This window comes from Salmo salar, chromosome ssa04 (assembly GCF_905237065.1).
Source record: "Salmo salar chromosome ssa04, Ssal_v3.1, whole genome shotgun sequence".
NCBI lineage: Eukaryota > Metazoa > Chordata > Actinopteri > Salmoniformes > Salmonidae > Salmo > Salmo salar.
Genome location: NC_059445.1, coordinates 79,594,462 through 79,622,196, shown reverse-complemented (window position 1 = coordinate 79,622,196; position 27,735 = coordinate 79,594,462). Strand labels below are relative to the sequence as shown.

The 27,735-nt window shown below is 40.8% G+C and overlaps 4 protein-coding genes across 7 annotated transcripts; 3 read left to right on the top strand and 1 right to left on the bottom strand.

Annotated features, from left to right (window-relative positions):
- Positions 1–360: 360 nt before the first annotated feature.
- Positions 361–3,393, top strand: zmat2 (zinc finger, matrin-type 2). The gene is made up of 6 exons (XM_014198120.2): positions 361–460; positions 988–1,099; positions 1,310–1,433; positions 1,622–1,695; positions 2,220–2,365; positions 2,548–3,393. The coding sequence occupies exons 1-6, from the start codon at positions 443–445 to the stop codon at positions 2,686–2,688; spliced, it is 615 nt and encodes a 204-aa protein (XP_014053595.1). The 5' UTR covers positions 361–442; the 3' UTR covers positions 2,689–3,393.
- Positions 3,135–10,027, bottom strand: LOC106603900 (putative ammonium transporter 1). Of its 3 annotated transcripts, none has more exons than XM_014198119.2 (10): positions 9,795–10,027; positions 6,139–6,228; positions 5,204–5,425; positions 5,005–5,087; positions 4,782–4,907; positions 4,452–4,676; positions 4,169–4,307; positions 3,998–4,077; positions 3,771–3,897; positions 3,135–3,640 (listed from the first exon to the last, which is right to left on the bottom strand). In XM_014198119.2, exons 3-10 carry the CDS (start codon positions 5,319–5,321, stop codon positions 3,579–3,581), a joined length of 960 nt encoding a protein of 319 aa, XP_014053594.1. In that variant the 5' UTR covers positions 5,322–5,425; positions 6,139–6,228; positions 9,795–10,027; the 3' UTR covers positions 3,135–3,578. The 3 variants fall into 3 exon arrangements, with proteins under 3 accessions (XP_014053594.1, XP_045573335.1, XP_014053593.1); XM_045717379.1 differs by lacking the exon at positions 9,795–10,027 and adding an exon at positions 7,489–7,645; XM_014198118.2 differs by lacking the exon at positions 9,795–10,027 and adding an exon at positions 7,099–7,413.
- Positions 9,949–22,557, top strand: lcp2a (lymphocyte cytosolic protein 2a). Of its 2 annotated transcripts, none has more exons than XM_014198116.2 (21): positions 9,949–10,240; positions 10,387–10,449; positions 10,693–10,739; positions 11,239–11,304; positions 11,396–11,421; positions 11,531–11,571; positions 11,683–11,881; positions 12,133–12,230; positions 12,336–12,402; positions 15,401–15,478; positions 15,921–15,946; positions 16,221–16,240; positions 17,493–17,612; positions 18,166–18,190; positions 18,339–18,351; positions 18,482–18,572; positions 18,862–18,923; positions 19,046–19,155; positions 19,798–19,872; positions 21,256–21,405; positions 21,749–22,557. In XM_014198116.2, exons 1-21 carry the CDS (start codon positions 10,163–10,165, stop codon positions 21,899–21,901), a joined length of 1,608 nt encoding a protein of 535 aa, XP_014053591.1. In that variant the 5' UTR covers positions 9,949–10,162; the 3' UTR covers positions 21,902–22,557. The 2 variants fall into 2 exon arrangements, with proteins under 2 accessions (XP_014053591.1, XP_014053590.1); XM_014198115.2 differs by having other exon boundaries at positions 15,377–15,478.
- A 2,234-nt stretch (positions 22,558–24,791) lies between these two features.
- Positions 24,792–27,735, top strand: foxi3a (forkhead box I3a). The gene is made up of 2 exons (XM_014198114.2): positions 24,792–25,572; positions 25,753–27,735. The coding sequence occupies exons 1-2, from the start codon at positions 24,978–24,980 to the stop codon at positions 26,304–26,306; spliced, it is 1,149 nt and encodes a 382-aa protein (XP_014053589.1). The 5' UTR covers positions 24,792–24,977; the 3' UTR covers positions 26,307–27,735.

Sequence of the window (27,735 nt, the reverse complement as noted above, 5' to 3'; positions counted from 1 at the left end):
AGACCTTATGCCTAACCCTAAACTTAAACTGGGCCCCCAAATGACAACCTCACAACTAAATTCATTAAATTTGACGATATAGCCTATTTTTACTTTGTGGCTGTGGTAGGCTAACTAGTGACTTTGGTCCGGCATCCCAGTACGCTTAAAGTAATTCATTTAATAGCTAGCTAATCTTATCTGATGTACAGTAGATAATAATGATGAATATGATTGTTTACCATAATGCAATGCATTCGATTTTTCCATTTCATAAAACATTCTAAGAAAGGTGTCAGTTTTTGTTTAGAAATCCCATTATATGACGAATCTATGACTTGATATGAATAGGCTATTTATTTTTCCTAATTAAAACAAGGCGTACGACATAAAAACGACAATATACTTTACGTCCCCCAAATATTGCGACAGTGACGTATTCCATAACGTTGTTACAAACAAAATGGCGTCCGGCAGTGGGGTATGTATCGTCTAATTTCGCGAGGCTAATTAATCCTTAAGGTTTTAGAGTGAAATCAACACGACTTTTGTATGTCATAATTCGTGTGAGTAGAACGCATGCGATAAATTCTAACTTTGTAAAATCACCAGCCATTATGGACGTAAGCTAGCCGTGCTAACTAGTAAAGCTTGTGACTGTTACCAATGGCTGTTTGTTTGTCTAACTCATTGGTTCTCAAAACTCTCCTCTGGACCCCCCCCCCCCCCAGATGTTTCACAATTTTGTTGTAGGCCTGAACTAGTTCACCTGATACACTTAGTCAAGGGCTTGATAATTAGTTTACAATTTGAATCAGATTTGCTAGCTCCGGAATAGATCAAATACAAGGTACGGTTGTTGGTCCCCAGGAGGTTTGAGAACTATAGGTAGGAAGTAAAAACTATAAGTAATTGTGCTTGAAGAAATTGTTCTGTGTTGAAATGCACTGTCATCATGTATTTCTTAAACTAACTTTTCCCCCCCTTTTTTTTGTTTTGTTGCTAAAGTCCAGTGGTGGAGGTAATAGCAGCAAGAATGATTTTCGACGAAAGTGGGACAAAGATGAGTATGAACAACTGGCTCAAAAACGTCTCGATGAGGAACGGGACAAAAAAGATGGTAATTATCCATTCGTCCCTGTAATTAACACATGGGAGTTAATAATAGATTAAGTGTTTCTACCTAAACCGTCGAACTATGGAGGCAAAATTCTAAGTGAAAACTTCAAACTGAAATTGATCCCCATGAATCGATGAATTCCTGTGAGAAATGAATAGAGAACAAACACACCTTGAACATATACATAATTATCATGCCCCCTTCTCTCAGGCAAGCCAGCGCCCCCAGTCAAGCGGGAGCTCCTGCGACACAGGGACTACAAGGTGGACCTCGAGTCCAAGCTGGGTAAAACCATTGTTATCACCAAGACCACACCACAGGCTGAGATGGGCGGGTAAGAGGCTGGCATCCAAATATGCTCCTGAAATGAAGTTACTGTATTGTCACTCCCTTATCTAAGAGCTGTATGCATTGTTATTTATGGGTACAGATTAGCCCTAATTGATGTCATTGTCTTTTTGACAAGTGATACAGGTGTCTGATAAAGGCATTGAGTGCTAACCTCTTCTATCTAATGTTCAGGTACTACTGCAATGTGTGTGATTGTGTTGTGAAGGATTCCATCAACTTCTTGGACCACATCAATGGAAAGAAACGTGAGTATGCACAACATTGTCATCTACGTTAGAAGTGCAGTGTATGGCCTGCCGAGCGGCGCAGCGGTCTAAGGGACTGCATCGGCGTGCTAGAGGTGTCACTACAGACCCGGGTTTGATCCTGGGCTGTATCATAACCGGCCGTGATCTGGAGTCCCATAAGGCAGTGCACAATTAGCCCAGCGTCGTCCGGGTTAGGGGATGGTTTGGCTGGGGTGGTGCTTTACTTGACTCATCGCGGTCTAGCGACTCCTTGTGGCGGGCCGGGCGCCTGCAGGCTGACCTCGGTTGTCAGGTAAACGGTGTTTCCTCTGACACATTGGTGCGTGCGGGTGTTAAGAAGCTCGGTTTGACGGGTCATGTTTCACAGGATGCATGACTCAACCTTTGCCTCCCGAGCCCGTTGGGGAGTTGCAGCGACGAGACAAGATCGGAAAAGGGTGTAAAATACCCCCAAAAAATGTCAAGTGCAGCATAGATGGCTAAATTGGTAATCTGTTTTCTCATCTACTTTCTCCTCACAGACCAGAGGAATCTGGGAATGTCCATGCGCGTAGAGCGATCCTCATTGGACCAGGTGAAGAAACGATTTGAAGTTAACAAGAAGAAGATTGAGGAGAAGCAGACAGAATATGATTTTGAAGAGCGCATGAAAGAGCTTCGAGAAGAGGTAAGTGATGGGGCTAGAATAATGTCAATCTTACTCTGTCAGTCCAAATGGATGTAATGTGTATTATTAGTTCAGGTCAGGAAATAAATGCCATTGCTGGTATGTCTAACATGTTAGTATAATGACCATTAAGCCATGTTAAAACAAATTGTGAAAGCATGTATCCCTGTCACTTTTCCAAGGAGGAGAAAGCAAAGGCTTACAAGAAGGAGAAGCAGAAGGAAAAGAAGCGTAAAGCTGAGGAGGATCTTTTTGAGGAGGATGATGAAATGGCTGCTGTGATGGGATTCTCGGGGTTTGGTTCCTCAAAGAAAGGCAAATGACCTAAAGACTTTACACATTTCTTTACACTCTACAACCTTTCCCTTTTGGCTGATCAAAGTAAACTTTGCTGTCTGTAGTATTCTATCAGCCTGTTCCCAGATGTGCTTAAGCTAGCTACTTGTTGTCATGAGCACAACAAAAGGGTTGGCTATAGAGCAAACCGTTCTGCCACCAGGTTGGTATCCTATGACTCATCATATCCCCCCCCCCCCCCCATTCTATTCCCAAACCAGCCTCCCCCAAAAACTAAACGCATGCTGTACATAGTCTGAGGAGTCCCTGAAACTGCTAGGTTTGTGGTTGATAGTAATACAATTAGTAATTTATTGGGACTTTTATATCTGAATTTAGGGTAAATGTCCACAGATGTTTTAAAAAAAAAAAGAAGAATAATCATAACTTACAACAGGTTCCCATTGACCTTGAAGATTATTTTGTGTGTTCATTTGCCTACATTCCACTAGTTGCACTACCTGTTTTTTCACGCAAATATAGTGGATGTTTATCTACTCAAAGATGTCAGTTATTGGACAGTGCATTTAATTTTATTTGCCTTTTCAACTGTTCGGCCCCCAAATAACAACCTCGTAACTAAATGCTTCCCTAGTAAATTACACCTAGAAACATGGGGCAATTGTGTGTAGTAGTGTTTGCCTTACTCAAGACATCTGTGATTCATACAATAAATTGTTTGACTTTGTAAATATTTTGTACTGCCATCCTTCTCAATATGAAACTATGGTGCAAACAAAAGAGGATTACTCTGGAACATATATGCTTGCTAACAAATGTTTTAGTTATGCATTAAGAAATTGTTTAGGAAAAAAAAATTCCAAAATGATTCCCAGGTTTAACTTCATTGCCTCTGGATTGATGTTTCTGTCTGGGGTTAGTTCAGTGACTTCCTGGTGCCGTGAGGGTGCCTTAGCGTGTGTCTGATTTTGTCTATTCCTGTAAAAGACACACCAGGGAGAGAGATCTTACATTATCTCTGGAATAATGCATCATTATGCATACCAAATGTACCATTCCTCTTAGCTTCCAGTGCTGAAATGACTGCAGAGCAAGGGTATTATCGCACCTTGTTTCTCCATGAAGCGGGGGACTCGCAGCACTCCAAAACACATGAGTATGGAGAGAAGAGGGTACATAATAGCCACTGCCCAGAAGAATAACACCAGTGCCACAATGCAATTGTTCCCCAACACCTGGAAATAATAAAAGGAGAACAACCAACTCCATAAATGTTGTGCACTACAGCAATTATGCAGCAGAGGTAACTCCAGGGTGGTCTGTTTTATTCCTCACCTGGATATGTCCTCCAAGAGCCCCATGATCAGAGAATAAACCAGCAAGCATCAAGCCCCAGGCCCCTGGAATTAAGTACCCTGACAGAGAAAGTGAGACGCATTATGATCATGTGGGTTTTGGGGATGGGAGGCAATTTTGTTGTATTTCAGTCAGAAATATGATTCTAACCAGAGACGATGTTAAGGGGGTCATCCAGCTTCACAGCACAGAGGAAGCGGCGAAAGCCAATAAAGAGGAGAGATCCAGTGGCCCCACACATGACTGCCACACCAGGCATGTAGGTGTCTACTCCTGCACACACTGCCACCTGTAAACACCACAGAAAGACCGGACTCTGAGCTCAGCGTAAAAACAAATGCTTAGTTATTGATTATGCACAGGTCAACACAAGCCCCATAGATGATGTGCAGTCACAACAGACCAACAACTCCCAAACCCCGACGTGTGTTACCATGCCAGCAATGGCCCCAGAGAGCATGCTGTCGAGATCATAGTAGTTCTTATCGATGCGTTGGATCATTAGTCCGTAGAGTCCTCCGCTTGTAGCAGCATGCAGCAGGTTTACAGTGCCTAGCCCCAGTAACAGGCCCTCATCAGCATCCAACACACGGGGGTGAGTGCCTATCACCAGGCCCAAGAAGCCCAGCATTTGAAGGCATCCTCCCAGCACCACCATCTAAGAACAGTCATACACAAGGGAGACAAGGAGTTGGTGGATGCAGAAGAATGCATCTACTTGTGTAGTCTTCAGATGGCCTTTGCACTTGTATCCATGACTTACAGGCTGGCTGTGCTCTGTCCGTTTGAAATGGGGACTCCAGCGTCCAGCCCGTGATCCTATAACCCGCAGTGAGACAGCTGCCGCTGCACCACCCAGCAAGAAGATCACACCGCTGCCTGCATAGTCCTGAACGGAAATGTGGGTCAATACGAGAATCTCTCTGCTTGTAATGCATAGTTAAATCCTGAATTTGATTATGGTATGTGATGTGACTGGTTCACACCTGTGATGGGTAGGAGGTGGAGGTTGGACTGAAGATGCCTTGCTGGTCCCAGACCCAGTGACAAGCCAGAGGGTAGATTATTCCTGAGGAAACAGAGAGACTCAGAACACAAGCAATATAACAAACCTCACCTTAAAAGTATTGAGTGAAGGGAAAGTGGCCCAAAAACTGTGGTTTTAGAATCAGTGTGTGAGAATACCTGAGAAAACATATGCGGATATGAGGTAGCCGATTGGTTCTGTCCTCTCGTTGGCAGCCCCTAGTGCCAGAGTAGTGGCCACAGCACAGCGAACATAGTTGAAGAAGAAGTTTACCATGTTTGTCTTGTTCAGTGTGAGGAAGAATTGGGTTCCAATAACAGCGTTGTGCTCCCCAAAGGCAAACGCATAGCCATGGAGAAAGAAAGCCAGCAAGGTGACAACTGAAAACAAACAAGGGATGGAATGGGTTAAAATAAGTAGTGAACTTAGGTTTACCCATTAGGCCGTTTGTTAAGTCGGTTGCATTGCATAAGAACATGAATACTTTTTTCCAGCAGATTAAAGATCTTCATGAACTAAACAGCCACCTACTCATCTCCTTCTTTGACCTGTAGGCCTATAGTTCAAACTCCTACCCTGCCACATCAGTCACCAGGAAGTGGAAACTGTGCTATCGAAACAACAAGCAGCATGCATGCTATTGCCACTTCTTGCACTAACATGCAAGCATAAAGCTTGCAACTTGTTTATGGGTTGGTGTTGGTGGAGGCCTGTAAGCATGTGACAGCTACAGTAAGTATCCTGAGAATACAGCCTCATCTCATTCTAGTCACATTTAAAAAGTATATTTAAGATGTGATTCCTGATTCTTCACAGATTAAACACTCACACAATGCTCTCCTTCAAAGTTATCATTTTGATATCCAAAAAGCGCAGTTGCCCAATTTTTTTTTACAACTGTAGTTGTGCAGCTCGAATAAAAGCAAACCGGTAAGAAATTACACTTCCATCAAACAGCATTGGGTGAACAAGTTCAATTTGATCAATTCTAACAATTTGGCATGTGTTTACATCTCATGAAATGTATATTTTTATAATCTCCTAGATTATCTTCAAACTGGGCAAAAAAAACGACCAAAAAATGTAAACTTACATGTGTCTGCTACATTTTTAAAGATGACATTGGAGACGTTCTTTGGATCGGTTTTGCCTGCCTCCACAAACGCAAACCCAAACTTGAGGCCTGTGCAATCAAAGTTGAAAGTAAAGTTAGAATACATTTTTTTTTATCATCAAATAATAATATATTTGCTTTATATAGTTAGAGCTTTTCATACAGAATCTCTAAGTCGCTTTAATTTTTTTTTTAAACAAAACAATTCAGGCAGCTGGCAGTTCATTGGAGATGGTCTTCCACAGATCGATGATGATCCCGTTCAATAAAGGAGTAGCTTGAGTGGTGGTGGCATCAATGGTACAGCCAGGGAGGGAGAAACATCAGTCAGACAGGCCCGGAGCTTTTCATCAGGCACTTCTGTCGCTGAAGTTCACAGTTACGGCTCTGTATAGGCTGGATCATCCACCACCGAAAGTGTAACACCCACCTGGGTCATCCTTCGGCAGCTATAAGAGCCTGAGAGACCACCACACCTTGGCAGTTATCCTATGAGGCGAGCCTCTGTAATCCACTCCCACAGTCCACGTCCTTCCAGAAACAGGGGAAGGTGTAATAAAAAGCCGGTGCTGTGTTGATCAGGTGTTGGATGCATTTTTCAAATTAAATTAGCCAGCTAGCTATAGTTAGCCAAGACAAGTAAACATACTTGCCATCGTCAGTCCTGCAACTCCATGAGTCACCAACATATGTTTTAGGCCAACCTTCAACAGGTTATCAACCCCCCTCCCCCAAAAAATATTTTTAAAATACTTAAAATAACAAAAATAACTACATTTACAGAGTTCTCTGCCAAAGCTTCCTCACGGCGCCATGGCAACCACGGAACTAAGACGAGATAACAGTAAGATCTTACTTTACTACTCTAGCTAGCTAGCTAGCTAACGTTACATTACCGAGCTTGTCTGTCAGGCAGCCAGATTCATGAACAATACTCACACAATGCAAAGAAGCTGCAGAGGAGGATGAACGCATCATGGACAGCTATTGAATCGGGGAAAGCCATGTCAAAAAACTGTACAGCTAGCCAGCTGTAGCTGGTAGCATAAATAGCTAGCTACTAGCTTGCAATCTGGTTCGTTAGCGCAGCCGTTAGCTAACTATGCAATGGCAAAACAAGTAGCCTAGCTAATGATACACCTATAAGCACATTAGCTATGTGTGGTTCACGGTATCAGGCTCGCAAGTGACTGATCGTGATGGAGGCAGACACGATACATACATATATCCAGGCTAGGTTGAAGATAATTAGCTAGCTAGCAAAGTATACGTTTGCATTTTTTTTCCGAACTCGCATTCGGGTGCTTCTATTACGTCAAATATCCTTACCTGTGTGATTAGCTAATAATAAACCTATGGGGAAGAGAGCGCGGAATGCCTGTGTGATGGGTCGTTCCGAACGAGTCGGCTCTTGTAGGTGAACATTTATATTTACATTTTAGTCATTTAGCAGACGCTCTTATCCAGAGCGACTTACAGTAGTGAATACATTTCATACATTTTTTTTTTTTGTACTGGCCCCCGTGGGAATCGAACCCACAACCCTGGCGTTGCACACACCATGCTGGCGATGCAAACACCATGCTCTACCAACTGAGCCACAGGGAAGAATCTATTTATAAAAAAAAATATTAAAAAAATTAAGATATGAATAATCACAATATTTAAATGAATAGAATTAACTAATTCAAAGAGCGAAAAAAATATATATATATATCATATAGGCCTAAATGCTCAAGAGCACACACATTCGTTCTGACTGTTGACTGTCTGCTCAGACTAACAGCCTCACCTGTTGTTCCTGTCAATCAGACACACAGTGTCAACCAATGAACCAAAGATGCGTGAGGGAGGGCCGAGCCAACTCACTCACAGTCACACCAGAGAGAAGCAAATGTAACCACAGGACATGTGACAGAGTTGATGGACACCCTATGTTCATCAATGGACAGAAAGTTCCACAGAATGGAATATAATCACGTGCTATCAGAAACCGCTTCACTTGACCCCAGGTTTAAGAAGTTAGCCTTCAGTGATGCCAGAGCGATTGATGAGGCTCTTCAAAGAATAACTTCAGCAGCAGGGAGGGACAGCCCCAGCAGTCATCTGGCTCAGGCTCCAGGGCAACAGGAAGAAGAGGGATCAGATGGAGCAGAAGCACCAGCAGTAGTGCCACAAACGTCTGCTGTTTGGATGCTGTTTGACGAGAGAACAACTGGGGATGCAGCGTGAAGGAATCCCTCAGCAGATGCCATAAGGGAGGTCCGATCCTACTTGGAGGAGCCCCTCCTCCAAAGATCTGCAGATCCTCTGAGCTGGTGGAAGAACATGGCCTCTGTCTACCCATGGCTTACTAAAGTTATGACAGAGAGACTCTGCATAGTGGCCACATCCGTTCCCTCTGAGAGGGTCTTCTCGAAAACGGGACAAATAATTACTGGGAGAAGAAACCGCATCAGCCCCTCGAAATTGAGGCAGCTTGCGTTTCTGAATGCAAATGTCTCATAAAAACTAAATATGGTCAGCATTGCCGTGTGCTGCTGGTTATAACATGGCAATAAAGAAGAGAGAGAAAAGAGGGACCAGTTTAATGTTTTAAGTGGGATGCTGCAGTTTTGTACATTGTTATTTATTTTTCTTTGATATGGTGCAATATTCTATTATTATGTTGTTCAGATTGTATTCGTTTTGAACGGTTATTTATATGGACTTTGTTTATATACATTAAAAAGTTATACTTTAAATGCAAATGTTTAATAGCATTATTTTTCATAACAAACCAATGCATTTTAAAATACATTGTGGTTAAGGTAGAGTATGATTTCATTTAATAATTTAATTAGAATTGTTTTTACACCAATCATAGTCAAACTATCGCAAACTGTTTGAATTGAAAAAAAATACTTTAAAAAAATAAATAATTAAGAGCCGAATGCCCATCACTACTGGCCTTAGTCTTGGATTCTTTTCTTTTACAACTTAGTAACCTTGCTGAAGTCTCAAGTCATTAATGTTAAATAAGTTGCCGTTGTTGTCCAAACCTTTGTCAGATAACATTAAATGTGTGTTCATTTTATGGTTCAAATAAAAGCAAATAAGATTCATTCTGAATATAAATATGTCATGCATAAATCATTATTTTAGAATAACTGACATTTTAAATGTGTGGCCCTCAAAAGTTTCTGTGTACTGTTCCCCATCTAAACTTATGAAATATGTGACACTTAAGTAATAATAAATAAATAAATAAAATAATAACAACAAAAGGTTTGTTTTGTGATTTGTGTGTGTGTGTGTGTGTGTGTGTGTGTGTGTGTGTGTGTGTGTGTGTGTGTGTGTGTGTGTGTGTGTGTGTGTGTGTGTGTGTGTCATTAGGTTTATTGTGTATAGTGTTATACTTCTATGTTAACTGCAGTTCTTAGAAGGGGCTATAACTTCTCTTTGCTATTGCCCCCACTGTCATCGTCAACAGGAAACTCATGAGGAAGTTTGCTTTCTTTCTTTCTTTCTTTTCTCAGAGCTCTCGGATAACTGACTAGCCTACCATTTAAGATATTGACATTTAAATGTTTGTGTTGCTCTTGTCTGGACTTCAGATCATACATAACTCTTGGTGAATGGATTTCATCACTTACCAGACAATTGACACACCCAACATGATTTCACAGAAGAGGAAGGAGACAAAATAGTCGCTTTTTTTTCCTTTCTGTAGTCCTCAGATTGCACTTGTGGTGGGTGTCGTGCTGCTTTTCTGTGGTGAAAGAGTAATATCTTCCTATTTTATTCCTCTGAATACTGGTCAGACTGCAAACTTCCTCGACAAAGGGCCAGACAGAGCATTGCCAAGGGCGTAGCAGCAAGATACAAGGAGCCATTTTCTGACAGGCCTCGAAGTCGAACATGGCTGTGGATATGACTGCACCGTAACAGAGGAGGTGTTGCAGCCAATTGTCTTTCAAAGGATTTTGTATTTCATTTATATCCAGAAGAAGAGAAGGGAACAATGAGTTTTGACCGAGTGCCATCCAAGTCAGTGGTAATGGACTGGAATCCACACCAATTGGCAGACTACATGAAGAAGGTAAGTCATTTTCAGGATCAATTATTGAACCTTTTGCTGACAGTTCACAACCTGTAACATTTTTCCTTAGTTCTCTGTCTTACAACATCATATTCAAAGCTGTTTCCCAGGATCCATATTAATTCATTTGTTTTATGCATTTACAGTTGAATTTAAGTGGCTGCGATAAAGTCATTATGAAATGTAGCATAAATGGACAAAGGTTCTTGGTAAGTGATATGAAGCAGATGTGTATACATTTACATTTACATTTTAGTCATTTAGCAGACGCTCTTATCCAGAGCGACTTACAGTAGTGAATGCATACATTTCATTTAAAAAAAATTCTTCCCCTTTCCCATGTGTTCCTTGTATAATTATGCATCTTTTATCAGGGATTTCATATTCAAACAATGCTTTGACTGTCATGTAATGTATCACTTGATGGAAATACTTAATCTATCATTTTGTAGAACATGACTGAAAATGACCATCAGAAATTCCCCAAAATCCATGCGCCGTAAGTAATGAATTACTTCCTCTTTCATTATTTTAAGAAAACTGAACATTACAACAATTACATTAAACTATGAATACGTTGGGAAGTATGATAATTGCACAGGGAAAGGAAACTATTCAACAGCAAGAAAATGGAGCTACATTAGTGTTTTAGGGCAGGAAACTGAGTAAGCAGAGAGACCATGAAGAACCTGAGAGATAGACAGAGAGGGAGGAGTGTACTAGGGTGCCATATTTTAGAGAAGAAGATGTGGAGACAAAGACTGAAATTGAAACTTAAATATACTTCAGATACCACATCCTGTCACAGTGGCAGACTCAAATAGAACTCACCAATCACTGCTCACAATATTGAAGACACGACACATGCTTAGAACATAACTATAAGGCAGTTATTGACTGTGTCGCTACACGACTATGTGACAAAAGATGGAAGCACTGTTTGCCCCAAAATATGGTAGCAGTATTTACTGCCACAATGTTGTATGTTCTTTCTGCAGACTCATCTCCAAAATCTGCAGTGAAATCAACAGGAAAGAAGAAAAAAGGAGATTCTTTACTAAAAGGTGTGCACTTATTACCATTCTTAGCTATTCAACTAGAGTCATTTAATTCAAAACAACATCCAAGCACAATTTTTCTCTCTATTTTCTCCAGAACTGCAGCACCAAAATACGAACCAGGTATGGATTATTTCAGACTTTACCTTAGATCAAGTTATTATGATCAACAGAGAAGCAATTGGACCATGATAAATTGCCAATTTTACCATTGTACTGCTACCTACTACAGCTATGCCGCAAGAGGATCAGCCCTGGGGACCGGATGAATTTGTAAGTCTGTATCTGGCATACCATTCCTTCCTGTTTTATTCCGTTAAAGTGTTCCTTCCTAGATGATTTATCTCTTCATCAGTATTTAACTTGGTTGTCTGTCTCTCCCAGGATGAGGGAAGTGACGAAGACTATGAGAATCCAGATGCTGAGGAAGATGACGGCAGTGGGGGAGATTACGAGTCACCAACAGAGGATGTTGGACATGAGGACAGTGACAACGGCTATGAGTCACCTCCGTCTGAGGCGCCTGAAGAGATTCCCCATCAGCTCCGTGCTGCCAAGTCCATGGCTGACGGGGAATATATTGGTACAGAGACATCAATACAACATTGCCTTGCCGTGCTCAACTCCTCTCACAAAGGATATATGTTGTGATTTTCAATTTGAACAACATTTTCATTTGTTTTGTCCCACATTGATACAATTTTGTGTGTGTGTGTGCATATGTATGTATGTATGTATGTATGTATGTATGTATGTATGTATGTATGTATGTATGTATGTATGTATGTATGTATGTATGTGTGTGTTTCTGTTTGTATCTGTCTCTGTGTTTAGATAGTGCACCGCACCGCAATACAGCTAGAAGCCATCCTCCTCCAACAACTCAACGACCTGGGGCTGGTCCTCCAATCCCCTCTGCCAGTCACCCTAGTGTGAGTATGTTCCCTCTGACTACACCCCCTTTTCACTCCTCCACTCTCTCCCTTCCTCCTTCCACGCAGTCATTCAACATTACATTTCATTCCTTGTATCTGCAGCTACTGCAGCCTCCCCCACCCAGAAGAGAGCAATCTCCCCAGCACCCTGGCAGAATACCTGGCAAGTGTAAGTGTACAACCTGGAATGTTAGTATCAAACTATAATTATAAACTGTGTGGTTCGAGCCCTGAATGCTGATTGGCTGACAGCCGTGGTATATCAGACCGCATACCACGGATATGACAAAACATTTATTTTTACTGCTCTAATTACGTTGGTAACCAGTTTATAATAGCAATAAGACATCCTGGGGTTTTGTGGTATAACACGGCTAAATCTAGGCACTCTGCATTGCGTCGTGAATAAAGAACATCTCTTAGGCATTTGATAAAGTAAGACTGGATTTTATTTATAAATGCCTGGATTTTTTCAATTTCGGTAATTCTCATATAAAATGGGTAAAAAATAATGTATAGCAACCCCAGGTGTAAAATAGTAAATAACGGCTACTTCTCAGAGAGTTTTGAATTGTCAAGAGGAGTTACACAAGGGTGTCCACTGTCATCATATCTATTCGTTATGGCCATTGAAATGCTAGCTATAAAATCAGATCCAATAACAACATTAGAGGATTAGAAATCCAAAGCTTAAAAACAAAGGTGTCCATGTATGCCGATGACTCAAGTTTTATATTAAGTCCACAAGCTAGATCCCTGCAATGTCTCATTGAAGATCAAGATAACTTTTCTGTACTCTCTGGACTAAAACCTAATTATGATAAGTGTACAATATTACGTATTGGATCTTTAAAAAACACAATTTTTACATTACCCTGCAGTTTACCTATAAAATGGGCTGATGGTGAAGTAGACATACTCAGTATTCATATCACAAAAGATATAAATAAGCTCTCCACAATGAATTTCAATAGAAAACTTGTAAAAATAGACAAGATCCTGCAACCATGGAGAGAAAAATACTTGTCTATTTATGGAAAAATTGCCCTGATTAACTCCTTAGTCATATCTCAGTTTACTCACTTACTTATGGCGCTGCCTACTCCTGATGATTCATTTTTCAAATCATATGAGCAAAAAATATTTAGCTTTATCTGGGATGCTAAACCAGACAAAATAAAACGTGCCTATCTATATAATGTATATGAATTGGGTGGGTTGAGATTATTAAATATAAAAGCACTAAACCTCTCTCTAAAAGCTTCACTCATTCAAGTTGTATTTGAACCCTAAATGGTTCTCAAGTAGAATACTAAGAAAAGCTCATCCATTGTTTAAAAATGGCCTTTTTGCCTTTGTGCAGATTGCCCTGTCTCATTTTCGATTAATTGAAAATGATACTTTTTTCAAAGTATCTCTCTTTTCAAACAAGCATTGCAGAGCTGGCTATAATTTCAATTTCATCCCCCTAAAAAGATAGAACAAATATTACAACAAATATTATGGCTGAACTCAAATGTGCTGGTTGATAAAATACCTTTCGTTCCTAATTGATATTGTAAATTGGAATGGTAGAGTTATGTCCTTCATGGAGTTATCAGAATTGTACAGGAAGGTCTGCTCAATCCAAGAGTACAACCAATTGATTACAGCATTACCCCAAGAATGGAGGAGGCAGGTGGCAGCGGGAGGAGGTAGGGAACTGGTCAATATAAAGGATAAAAACTTGCGGAGGAATAAAAATAGCATAAATAGGAAAGTATACCAGTTTCATTTGAGGACCAGGATGTTGACAACTGTGCCATACAGATTGCAAAATAGTTTCCATGGTACAGGGTACAGGGTGTATGAGTTGATATATAACACAACGCAAGATTCAAGACTTCGTGCTTTTCAGCTAAAATTATTATATAACATTCTTGCCACCAACAAAATGTTGAATATTTGGGGCATAAAATCATCGAAGCTCTGCAGATTTTGTTGTGAGGATACAGAATCAATAGACCATTTATTTTGGTATTGCCCTCAGGTAGCATGGTTCTGGTCTCATGTTCAGGAATGGCTGGAAATGCATAGCATTGATCTAAAATTGACCCTAGAAATAGTACTGTTAGGAGATCTGGAGAGACAGGGTCTGTCAATTACTAAGATACTAATACTCTTAGTAGAAGTATTTATCTTCAACTCGCAATCTGCGGATTCTATTTGATTAGATAGATTGAAATTGTACGTTAAACATCACAGCATAGTTGAAACATATGTGTTGCGTAGAAACCCGAAGTGGGTGGCCAGCAGAGATAGATGGGAAGCTGAGGGTTGATATGTGGAATTGGAGACAAGTGGGAGTTGCTGTGTGGGAGATAGAATGATGGTCAAAGATAAACGTTTTTTATTTTTTTTAAGTAAAAATAAAACATAATAAAAAGTACATTTGAATGACACTAACTGCCAGTGTTTTTACAACTAATGCTGGTTTGCCTGAGGCATTCAAATAAACACATACTAGAACACACACATACATGTAATAGTGCCAGACATGCACACAAACATATACAGTTTGCATGGCTGTTATGATTTTAGTTGTTTTTGATGTCCTTTGTTTTAAATAACCAAAAATATTTTTTTGCATTGTTGTTTGCTGTTTTCTTCTGTGTCTTTTCCTTTTTTCTCTTGAGTTCATTCTCTTGGTTGTTGGTGCATTGGGGGGTTCTTGGGGGTGGGGAATGGAATTCATTGTATTTTTTATTTTTCTTCTTGGGGGGGGCTGTGGGAGGGGTCTCGAATGGTTGAGGTACAGCTATTGGGGAACTGTGGGGGGATCTTGGAGTGTTCGGGTTCACGTTTTTTGGCCTGGTGGTAGATCGGTCAACGTGCCCTTGACCAGGGCGTTGTCCCTGGATGCTTCTGTCTGTTGCTTTGAATGGGAATCTGTTGGATGACTGGTATGATGTAGTTGTTGAGAGGCTTCACTGCAAGTATATTGTTTTGAATATTCAAAAAAGGAAAAAAATAACATCTCTTAGCCGTGGTATATTGGCCATATACCACATCTCCTCGTGCCTTATTGCTTAAATATAGCATTTGAACACTTTTTATTCCCTTGTATTGATTTGTACCCTGCCTTTTCATATTGTCTTTTAAAGTGCCTGCTACTTCCTCAAATGCAGCCCCTGCTCCACCAGTTGACCGCAGAAGAAAGCCCACCAAACTGGATCGCACAAGACTTGATGAATCTCCAATACCAGGTACTCTCACACCACAGGAGGCTGCTGAGGGGAGGACGGCTCATAATAATGTCTGGAACGGAGCAAATGGAATGGCATCACCTGGAAACCATGTGTTTGATGTATTTGATTCCATTCCACTGACTCCACTCCCATTATTACCACGAGCCCGTTCTCCTCAATTAAGGTGCCACCAACCTCCTGTGTCTCACACCAATCTAAACCTAGCAAGAAAATGTTTACTACTGCAGTTGTCTGTTCCTACACCTGCCTGCCCACAGATACGTCATGTAACAGTTCTTCTTCCATAAGTACGTGTCAATGTTAGTATAAAGAGGATGCTTTATATTTATGTTAGATTTACATACTTAATCACATTTAAGGGATTTATCATCACCATAAATCAATAATGTCATGTTTTTTTTAATGCCCTCGTACTGACCTGATCTGTTATTCCACACAGCAACGAAGTTAAACACAACTAACAGGGTGAGAATTAACTTTGGTTATATTCTGATTAGTCCTGTATTGTGTCCAAACAACGTTCTTCTCATCCCAATGTCAAGTGAACAAACATATGCCGATGAATCTTTGTATGTGCTTGCTGAAGTTATAGTTGGCCTATATAACTGTATAACTAATAGCTATAAGAATGTCTACATATGAGTGTTTAAAGGCCATCCTAGACTCTTTGCTAATAGTTTGAAAGATGAAGATTTCACAATGAAGTGTATGACATGTTTGTTTTGTCTCTCACACGCAGCCTGCTCCACATTCATGGAGGTATAGAATTCTTATTTTGGTTCTATATTGCTTTCCAATCACGTGACTTCTCGCTATTCTATTTCATAATGTCATTGACAATGCACCTCCTTTCCTGTTTCAATGGTGACTGCACATAAGTATATTCACACCCCTTTGACCTTTTTCAGAAATGTGTTGTGTTACAAAGTGGGATTAAAATGGATTTAATTGTCACTACCTTGCTTGAAAATATGAAGAGTGGTACTCGGTGATGTGTTGTTTTGGATTTGCCCTAAACATAACGCTTTGTATTCAGGACATGAAGTTAATTTCTTTGCCACCATTTTTGCAGTTTTACTTTAGTGGCTTATTGTAAACAGGATGCATGTTTTGGAATATTTTTAATCTGTACAGGCTTCCTTCTTTTCACTCTGTCAATTAGGTTAGTATTGTGAAGTAACTACAATCTTATTGATCCATCCTCAGTTTTCTCCTATCACAGCCATTAAACTCTGTAACTGTTTTAAAGTCACCATTGGCCTCATGGTGAAATCCCTGAGCGGTTTCCTTCCTCTCCGGCAACTGAGTTAGGAAGGACACCTGTTTCTTTGTAGTGACTGGGAGTATTTATACACCAACAAAAGCCTAATTAATAACTTCACCATGCTCAAAGGGATATACAATATCTGCTCTTTTATTATTTTTACCCATCTACCAATAGGTGCCCTTCATTGTGAGGCATAGGAGAACCTCATTGGTCTTTGTGATTGGATCTGTGTTTAAAATGTTCTGCTCGACTGCGGTACCTTACAGACAATTTCTTTGTGTGGGTTACAGAGATTAGGTAGTTATTCAAGAATTATGCTTAACACTATTATTGCACACAGAGTTTGTCCATGCAACTTGTTATGTAACTTGTTAAGCACATTTTTACTCCTGAAGTTATTTAGGCTTGCCATAACAAAGGGGTTGAATACTTATTGACTCAAGACATTTCAGCTTTTCATTTTTTATTAATTTGTAACATTTTGGAAAAACATAATTCTACTTTGACATAATGGGGTATTGTCTAAATGTAATCAATTTTAAATTCAGGCTGTAAGACAACAAAATGTGGGAAAAGTCAAGGGGTGTGAATACTTTCTGAAGTCACTGTACACCACATTTGTTGTACATACATTCAGTTTCTAAAAACTTTTCTACATGAAATGAACCAAGCTATAAGTTCCTGGATTGTTAACTACAGTGTCCAGTTTTGGAACCTCTGACTTCACATTGCTCCTATATCCAGGCCTCAGGCAGAAGAGAGGGGTCCAGACCCTCCCAGAATGCCCAAACCTCCCCTCCCTGTGTCAAGTAGTGTCAGCAGGAGCAGCTCGTCGGTCGGCAGAGCCCCGCTGAACAGCAACAGGTCTGCAGTGCACCTAGCCTCCCTCCATCCTTCATACGGCACAGCTCCAGACTCACATCAACTGATCCTTAAATAAACACACTGTGATTCAGTGGTTAGTTAAGCCATGGTATCTTGGCCCTATACCACAAACCCTGAAGTGCCTTAATGCTATTATAAACTGGTTACCAATGTAATTTTGTCATCAGCATTCATGGCTCGAACCACCCGGTTTATAAGGAAGTACACTCCATCAGAAATACATGGGGTGACGGAGTGGAATTGCGGTTGTTTAGTCAGCGGGAGCTAATTGAGCTGGGGTGAATCACTGCCACAGAGCACAGCTTCGTAGGACCTTTACTTGTTGTAGAATGAAGGAACTCTGCATCTCAAGATGTGTATCGTTTTATGATTACCCTTCCAGTCTTCCGTCTGCGATTGTTTGATTTGTTGGTTGTTGCACATACAGGATTTGACTAAATCTTTGTGCTCGCTTATTGAGTTCAACACTAAGAAGCAATATGCAAGTGAATAATAGCAACTTATTCAACTGTCATTTCCATTTGTGTTGCAGATATGTGCCTGATGCAAGAAATGAGGTACGGGTATATTTTGGTGTACACGTGGTGACATCACCATGATGGGGGGGTAGGTAGCTGATAAGGATTTTCAAAATGTGTCTTTATCGTAACTGAGAAAAGTTTATAGTTCCTCCTCATAAGATGTTTAATATTATGTCATCAACAGGTACAAGATGATGGTAAGACATTTTCTGAAGCCTTTTTCTACTTGTTAAGGGAACTTTACATTGTAGCTACTTCATCTTCACCCTGTTTTACATTGAAGGACTACGCAGTCATAGTGATTGCATGAGTTTATTTCTCTTTTAGTGCCCATGCCCAAACCATACAACTCCAACACATTTCCCAGGCCAGGGCACCCTAGAGCAGTGCTCCCCGGACTAGCCTTACATTCAGACGGGTAAGATCAGTTTTGTCTTGTCAAAGTTAGGAATTCAAATGGCTACTAGGCTTACATGGAGGACAGAACGTTGCTGGAGGTGATATAATTAAAAGGTACACACATTTGAATGGTAATCTGCAAACTGTTGTTCCATCTCTGTGTAACTGTGTTGTTGTATGTGTCGAACTGCTTTGCTTCATCTTGGCCAGGTCGCAGATGCAAATGAGAACTTGTTCTCAACTAGCCTACCTGGTTAAATAAAGGTGAAATAAAAACATAATAAATAAAAATAAAAATCTTTCTCCAGCTTTCCTCCTAATATCGCTTCAACTGCATCTCTACCTTCAAAACTGCAGGCACTGCAGGCATGTGAGTGCTTTGTTTTCACTTCAGTACCCATCCTTAAAATATACTGTACAGTGTGTAAATATGACTCACAACTTCTCCTTTTGATAAATGGTATGATTCTAATTTCTTTGTTTCTTTCTAAGCCATCTCACCGAGGGGCAGTTCTAGGATTGTGCCAGACAGACACATTATGCCCGCTCCGCCACCTATGCAAGCTTCTATCCCCCCACCGGCAGACCTAGAGGACGAACAGGTGATCCCCAATACACAGACAGGCAGGCAGGCAGGCAGGCAGGCAGGCAGGCAGGCAGGCAGGCAGGCAGGCAGGCAGGCAGACAGACAGACAGACAGACAGACAGACAGACAGACAGACAGACAGACAGACAGACAGACAGACAGACAGACAGACAGACAGACAGACAGACAGACAGACAGACAGACAGACAGACAGACAGACAGACAGATTCTCAAATATGACCGTACGTACTTGTTTGCTGGACGTGGTCTAGTGATGCAATGACGTGCATAGCTCAGTAGGTGGCGCCATTGCATTGTTATTCTAAGGGAGTATTGTACATTCAGGCTGCTAACCACTAATCTCAACAGCTGTGTTGAGCAGAGCCATTTGTCTCTAAGACTAGTCAGCTCTTATTGAATAGATCAAATATTTCACTAGGTCCTCATATAGTACAGTATGTGTAAATAATGCTCATGTGGAGCATTTAACAACTCACTTCTATTGAACAATGTGGAAACATGTTGCAAACCCAAGGATTTTTGTTAAATGTGTTGTTTTTTTTGTTGTCTGAAGCCTATCACAGAAATTAGTAACAGATCACAAAGTCACAAATCCCATATGATTGATGTGTGATTGTGTTCCTGTGTGAATATGTAGGACCTGAACCCTGAGTGGTACGTTGGCCAGGTGACACGGGGTCAAGCGGAGGGCTGTCTCAGACAGGTCAACATGGTGAGACATCTTCTGCTGCCAATATCACTCACACACACCCGGTTAACTGTAATAACAGGCAAACTGACATTCACACTCTGTTCTCACAGATTAATCGTGACAATGGTTTTTGAAGGGACAATGCAATATCACATACAGTGCATTTGGAAAGTATTCAGACCCATTGACTTTTTCCACATTTTGTTACGTTAAAATTGATTCAATAAAAAGTTGTCCTCATCAATCTACACACAATACACCATAATGACAAAGCGAAAACAGGTTTTTAGAAATTGTTAGAAATGTATAATTTCTTTTAAACAGAAATACCTTATTTACATACGTATTCAGACCCTTTGCTAGGAGACTCGAAATTGAGCTCCGGTGCATCTTGTTTCCATTGATCCTCCTTGAGATGTTTCTACAACTTGATTGGAGTCCACCTGTGGTAAATTTAATTGATTGGACATGATTTGGAAAGGCACACACCTGTCTATATAAGGTCCCACAGTTGACAGTGCATATCAGAGCAAAAACCAAGCCATGAGGTCAAAGGAATTGCCCCTAGAGCTCCGAGACAGGATTGGGTTGAGGCACAGATCTGGGGAAGGGTACCAAAAAAGTTTTTCAGCTGCAGGGACTGGAAGACTAGTCAGGTTGAGGGAAAGATGAACGGAGCAATACTTGATGAAGTACTTGATGAAGTACAGAGAGATACTTGATGAAAACCTGCTCCAGAGCACTCAAGACCTCAGACTGGGGCGAAGGTTCACCTTCCAACAGGACAACCACCCTAAGCATACAGCCAAGACAACACAGGAGTGACTTTGGGACAAATCTCTGAATATCCTTGAGTGGCCCAGCCTGAGCCCGGACTTGAACCCGATTAATCATCTCTGGAGAAATAGCTGTGCAGCGACACTCCCCATCCAACCTGACAGAGCTTGAGAGAATCTGCAGAGAAGAATGGGAGAAACTCCCCAAATACAGGTGCGCCAAGCTTGTAGCATCATACCCAAGAAGACTTGAGGCTGTAATCGCTGCCAAAGGTGCTTCAACAACGTACTAAGTAAAGGGTCTGAATACTTATGTAATGGTGATATTTCAGTTTGTATTTTGGTATTCTTTGTAAAAAAAATCCTAAAACCTGTTTTTGTTTTGTCATTATGGGGTATTGTGTGTAGATTGATGAGGGGGGAAAACTATTTAATACATTTTAGAATAAGGTTGTAACGTAACAAAACTCAAGGGGTCTGAATACTTTCAGAATGCACTGTCCAAAATGACAATATAATTGTATAATATATTTTTTATATGGATAGTTCACCAGTGCTCTTTGGTGATAGAATACAACACAAACACCACTATAATGTACAATGTTTTTCTGTTTCATTTGCTGTTTAGGACGGTACATTTCTGGTACGGGACAGTTCGAAACGTTCGTCCATTCAGCCCTATACACTCATGGTACTCTACCAGGACAAAGTTTACAACATCCAGATTCGCTGTGAACAGAATGACTTTCTACTGGGGACTGGTCTGAAGGTCTCAGAGGTACACTATCTGCCTCATTCATTCTGACTATGGCCAACAATTATTCCTGACCAGGTCACATGGTCAGAAATGAACTCATATCCCTAATTATGACCAGTCAGAGTAATATGTGTAATTAATATTATATTATCAATCACTCTGAGGACAAAGTAGTGAGCTTTGGGAACTGTATCCATGAATCTGTAATCTGAAAGTTTGTTATATAGCAATTATTGCCAAAACATCAACTACGAGATTCAATTAGATGTACAGCAAGCCGTCTTACATTTTATGTTTCAACTTCTGTTGTGACATGAGCTCAATGATGCCCTGCTAATGTATGGGTTCATGTTTTATGTTCCAGACCTTTCCGATGGTGGCACACATCATTGCCCATTACAGACAGAAACCGCTTCTGCTGATTGATGCTAAGAACCGTGGATCAGGACAGCAGAGCCAGTGTCCCCTGATCTACCCAGCAGGCGGAGCACTAGCACGTCTCTACCCATCCTTTTAACAGGCAGCTGGGGGAGTGATAACAACAACATGGAGCAATAGTCAAGATTCACAGTGGTTTTAAAGGACTGCCACTAACATTATGGGTGGAAGGACTTATGCATCCTTTGAATTGCAGTTCAATGTCTTTTACATGTAAGGTAATTTCATGTAAAGACAAGTGACTCTTGGATGGAGATGGTAGGTACGGTACATCTCTGTCACCTGTTCACTGTATGGACCTCAGAAAGAAAAGTCCATATACACAATAATATTTGTAGTTTTTGTCTCAATGTGTATTTTTTATTTCAATATTGAAAGCACAGAAGCTGAAAATGTACATGTGAGTAGTTATGTAAATGCTTGTGTTTGCTGTCTGTTATTTCCCAGTTACATGCAATGGAAAGGTCTATTTCCCAGTTACATGCAATGGAAAGGTCTAGAATAGCAGCTAGCTCTGCAATGAATCAGAAGCAGCATACATTATCCAAGTAAGGAAATAGTGGCGTAGACAGTCAGTCACAACTGCTGAGCTATTATAATATGGATTTTGTTTCAATTTCCTGCATTGTTTAATGGTTAAATGAAAACGATATTATTCAATCTCTCACACTGTATGTTCTATAACATAGCTGTTATCTATGTTTCAAATAAACTTTTGCATTTTTTTATTGGAAACTTGTGGCAGAAATTCTACAAATCATTGGTCACACTAGACAAATTTGCCTGACCTCTGTGCCAAATTCTCCCTATCTTTTTCATTCAACTTTATGTCATCGACGTCCATTGTTTCTCTAATTTCTCTGAAGCATGGAAGATTACCAAAGGCTCCTCACTGCTGATCTGGCGCTGTAATTCTTGGCAAGTGAATACGAAAGCGTGTCGGATCTGCATTACTAACCTGTTGTAAAGTAGAATGCCTCACTGTCGGTATCATTATTATAATCCGACCGTATAAAAGCTTTATGTCCCTAATCTCTCTCATTTGTCTGTTGTAATTTACACAAGCCTTGTCATTTGGAGTGTGAAGATCTTAAGCATGCAGTATGTAAAATACAACAGCAGACAATATAAACCCCCAGGAGGGATAGATGTGCGGTTATGTCTATGTAAGCACCACTGCAGAGGATTACTATAATCATACTAACTGCCATCCTTGGTAACCTCCAATATTTGTTTCTTTGAAATGAATCATGGAACACTTAACCTGTCCTTGCAGGCAACTTGAGAGAGACACCATCTCTAAGCTGATAAAGTAGGATATATCTTTGGGAGGAACTTCCAAGTTCACAAATGATGAAAAGCAGAAACAATCAAACTGCCATCATGTCTCTGCCCAAATTCAGGCTTGGATTACAGGACACATGACGGCGCAGAAATGTTTGCAGTAAAAAAAAGCACATCAACTCTTCTAAGCCTGCATGCATCACTGAACCGAGGCACGTAATCATTCCTGAATCACTCATCTCATATTTATGTTTCCACCCACCCCGAAAAATTCCATTACGGTGTATACTACCGTCCCCAGTAAAAACGAATTATTCCGCATGGAAAAGAAGCCATAGTATTGTGCGCAGATTGCCAAATATCTTCGCGCGCGCACCGCTCTTGTGTATCCTATTATGGGCATTGAAGACCACGCTACAATGGAAACATTCATTGCTGGCGTCCTGGAGATGGCCATTTATCAATTCAACTACGAGTATAGGTTCCTATACGAGAAAAACAAAACCGTTTAGAGACATTTCACAACTGCTAATAATATGTAATTATTGTGAGCTTTAAATATCCATACACAGAGAAATAACACAATTGTATATTTTAAAGTAATGTAATATGGAGAACAGGGCATTCTTAAAAGCATTATTTGGCGGGGTAAATAAATGATATTAAAATCATCCATGACGGGATGGAGAATTAAATCCGCTGTGGCGCCAACCCAAATTACCAAACCACGACAATGAAAGGTGTGTCAGGAGAGAAGTAAACGCGAGCAGCTGATGTAAATTGGACACGGGTTGGCTAAAGAAAGGGCAGGCATAATACAAACCGTTTTAACAATCATATCTGACGATGAAGGTGTTAAATAGTTTCACACCCAACCCAATTACATTTTAGTCATTTAGCAGACGCTCTTATCCAGAGCGACTTACTGTAGTGAATTCATACATTTCATACATTTTTTTTTTTCGTACTGGTCCCCCGTGGGGATTGAACCCACAACCCTGGCGTTGCAAACACCATGCTCTACCAACTGAGCCACACGGGACAACTCGTTGTAGTATTTATAACATCTGGTTCTGAATAAAGACCTATCTAAATTTCACCAAGCATGATGTCTAAAATGTTTGTGACGTCTAAGAAATGGACAATGGAGAAAAAAAAGTTTTGGGATAGAACAAATATATAATTCAAAACCAAGAAAAGTATGTATACGAAGAAGCCTAAATGCAGTTTCCCCTTGGAATGTTTTATTATCGTCATAATAAAACAGTTGCACATATTGCCCATACATCTATGTTAGAGGAAAAACAAATAAATGTACAAACTTCAAATTCAACTGACATTCAATTATCCTTTCATATTACGTTATATTTATATATTATATTTGAGTCTTGAAATTGTTATACATGAAATTACTGTAACATTTGTAAATGTAGCACCCATTATCCCATTCTGCTGTAAAATAACCAACTTTAAAATGTTCTTCAGTAAATGGTTGGATGTCAAATTAAAATAGCTAAACATTTCACAGAGCTTAGACAAACTTCTGGTGGAGAACTGGTGGAATTTCACCTCCTATTCAAAGGGAATTCTCCACGCCTAAACTCACTCAAATGACATAGTCACAGAAACACCCAATGAGAGCAGACATGGGTGTCGCTGTAGTACTATAAATTGATCAGGTGTGACAGGTGTCAGGTTGTGATGCACCTGTACTGGACACTAAATACAGAGTGAAAGGAAAAGACCTCTCAGCTGGAAACAGAGGAACAGATAATACTGAAGAAAAGCGAGATCCAGATATTTTTTTACCAGAGCCATTTATTAGACTGAAGAGACCAGCTGCCAATCCAAGGATCAGTCTGTGGGTGAGCATGATGTCGTTTGTGCCACAGGGCCTCTCCCCTCCTCCTTGTGGAACCCAGTACCCCAGCCTCGAACAGGAGCCTCCAGAGTTCAGCCTGTACAGTGACAACTTCTACAGCCCTCCAACCCTGCCTAGCCCGCAGCAGGCCACCCCTACTACCTACGACCTGGGAGACTACACCAGCCCTCCTTCCAACCCTTACTTGTGGTTCAATGGCCCAGAGCTCAACAGTGTTCCCTACCTAGGTGGGCCCACAGGGCCAGTCTGTGGGTCCTATGTGCCCCAACTCTACAACATGCAGAGGCCCTATCTGGGTGCTGGCGCACCGAGGGGTGTTGTAGGGGACCTGAGCTGGTTCTCCATGCCCTCTCAGGAGGAGCTGATGAAGCTAGCCAGGCCACCATACTCCTACTCTGCCCTTATTGCCATGGCGATCCATGGGGGCCAAGACAGACGGCTCACCCTGAGCCAAATCTACCAATATGTAGCAGACAACTTCCCCTTCTACAACAAGAGCAAGGCCGGCTGGCAGAACTCTATCCGCCACAACCTCTCCCTCAACGACTGCTTCAAGAAGGTGCCCCGAGATGAGGATGATCCAGGTAAGAACGTTTGGAACATGGTTTGTAAATTTGGTCTTTTCATTTCAAGGTGTTCCATGCCTGCACAATGTTTGGGAAGTGTATACACGTACAGTATAACCTTAAAGACAAATATTAACTCTTGCCTAACTATGTGAGAGCAATTCCTTAACAAAAACTGGCTTATGTGTCTCCTTACAGGCAAGGGTAACTACTGGACCCTAGACCCCAACTGTGAGAAGATGTTTGACAACGGCAACTTCCGTCGCAAGAGGAAAAGGAAGTCGGACTCCCTGCCTGGTGAGGGGGGCTCCTCAGGTTCTGAGTCGTTAGAGTCCAGCCCCAAACACCACAACAACATGAATGACATTTCCAGCTCCTCCGAGCGTGGCCCCTCCCCCATCTCCTCAGCCCCCTCCCTCTGCCTGAACAGCTTCCTGTCTCAGATGGCTGAAGTGGGGACGGTATCAAACACAGAAGTGTCAGATACCCTCCACAGACCTAGCCTGGCTACAGAGCTGTCCCAACGGGTCTCTCCGGCCCAGAGATATGGCTCCTACTCCCCCAATGCTGCGATGCCTCAGTGGGAGGTCTGTATGTCCCATCCACAGCAGCCTACCATTTCCTCCTCTCCTCCCCTCTACCCTGCGGGCTACAGTGACTCTGTCCTCGCCCAGCTCAGCAGCCAACTATACCCAGCCCTGGACTCTGCCTCAATGCTTTACCCACGGGACGGCACAGAGGTGTACAACTGATACATCTACTTGGTCGTTCCACCAATTCAGTGCCTTTCGAGTACTTTCATTTGCCGATTTAAAAACAACCAAAAATTCACCTACTTTTAACATTCTGTCATAAAGAGCACTGGTTCATCTTAATAAAAAACACCCTTTCCCATCTCAAGAAGTTAAATAACAAAAATACTATAGTTAAGTGCCTGTTAAGTGCCAAATAAAGTAACAGGGTTGACCATGTTAAATCAGCCATAAATCTTCTTGTGACAGAGGGAATGGAAGCTTGTTGTGTGCAACAGGGAGGGGCAATTGAAAGCAAGCTTCACAAATTTGTATTTATTGTTTAAAAAAATTCTAGCCTGTCTATCTATGGGTAACAGGGTTGATGTATTAATTCTAGCCTGTCTATCTATGGGTAACAGGGTTGATGTATTAATTCTAGCCTGTCTATCTATGGGTAACAGGGTTGATGTATTAATTCTAGCCTGTCTATCTATGGGTAACAGGGTTGATGTATTAATTCTAGCCTGTCTATCTATGGGTAACAGGGTTGATGTATTAATTCTAGCCTGTCTATCTATGGGTAACAGGGTTGATGTATTATGCTCAACCCGCTCAGTTTTCCACCACAAAACAAATTGTAGAGCCAGCTCACCTGCTTTTACGCTATGATCGACTAGTAGATGTTCGATGTGTCTTTTAAAAAATATATTTTAAAAGGAATAGCTTCACCATATTAAACATGTAATTTCAGTTCACATAACAGGATTGACCTTTAAATAAATCACTAATAACATTAAATAAATAATAATCTTTAGAAATTACTTTGCCAAAGTAACAAAATAACTAGGGATTTACGATGATGGTGAACACTTGGAGAAATGTTGGGGTTAAGTGGGTTAAAATCTTCCTAGAAGTCACAGAGGATGAACAGAGGGACATGTCAAAATGCAGAATTTTGGCACTTTAGCAAGTCTTTATTCGTATTAAAAATCAGATGTATTGAGTTTTCCATGTGGTCTATATTACAGGGCACTTCATTTAATATAACAGGCTTTTAAATATTTGCGCACAATTTCTACTTAAAGTATCAAAAAAAGGCACTCATGTTGTGGAACAACCCGTACTGTGTAGTGTAGACCATAGGGCAGCTTGTCTTCGACAAACTCACTGGAATGTCTTGCCCAGGAGAGAATGAAAGTGCACTGAACTCATACTAAACAGTGGGTGATTTACAATGGGTTTTTTTCTCTCCTAATTGATTGTACATATATGTACATTGTTTGCGGTTCCACATATTGTCTTCATAATATCAACTGAACTATCTGTCAAATGTTTATTGAGGGATTCTTGACTTTAGTAAAAACTTGTAGGTTGTGTATGAGCTGTACATAAATGTCCTGTCATCGAGCTTTTTCATATTGGTAAAATAAAGAACAGAAAAAAACAA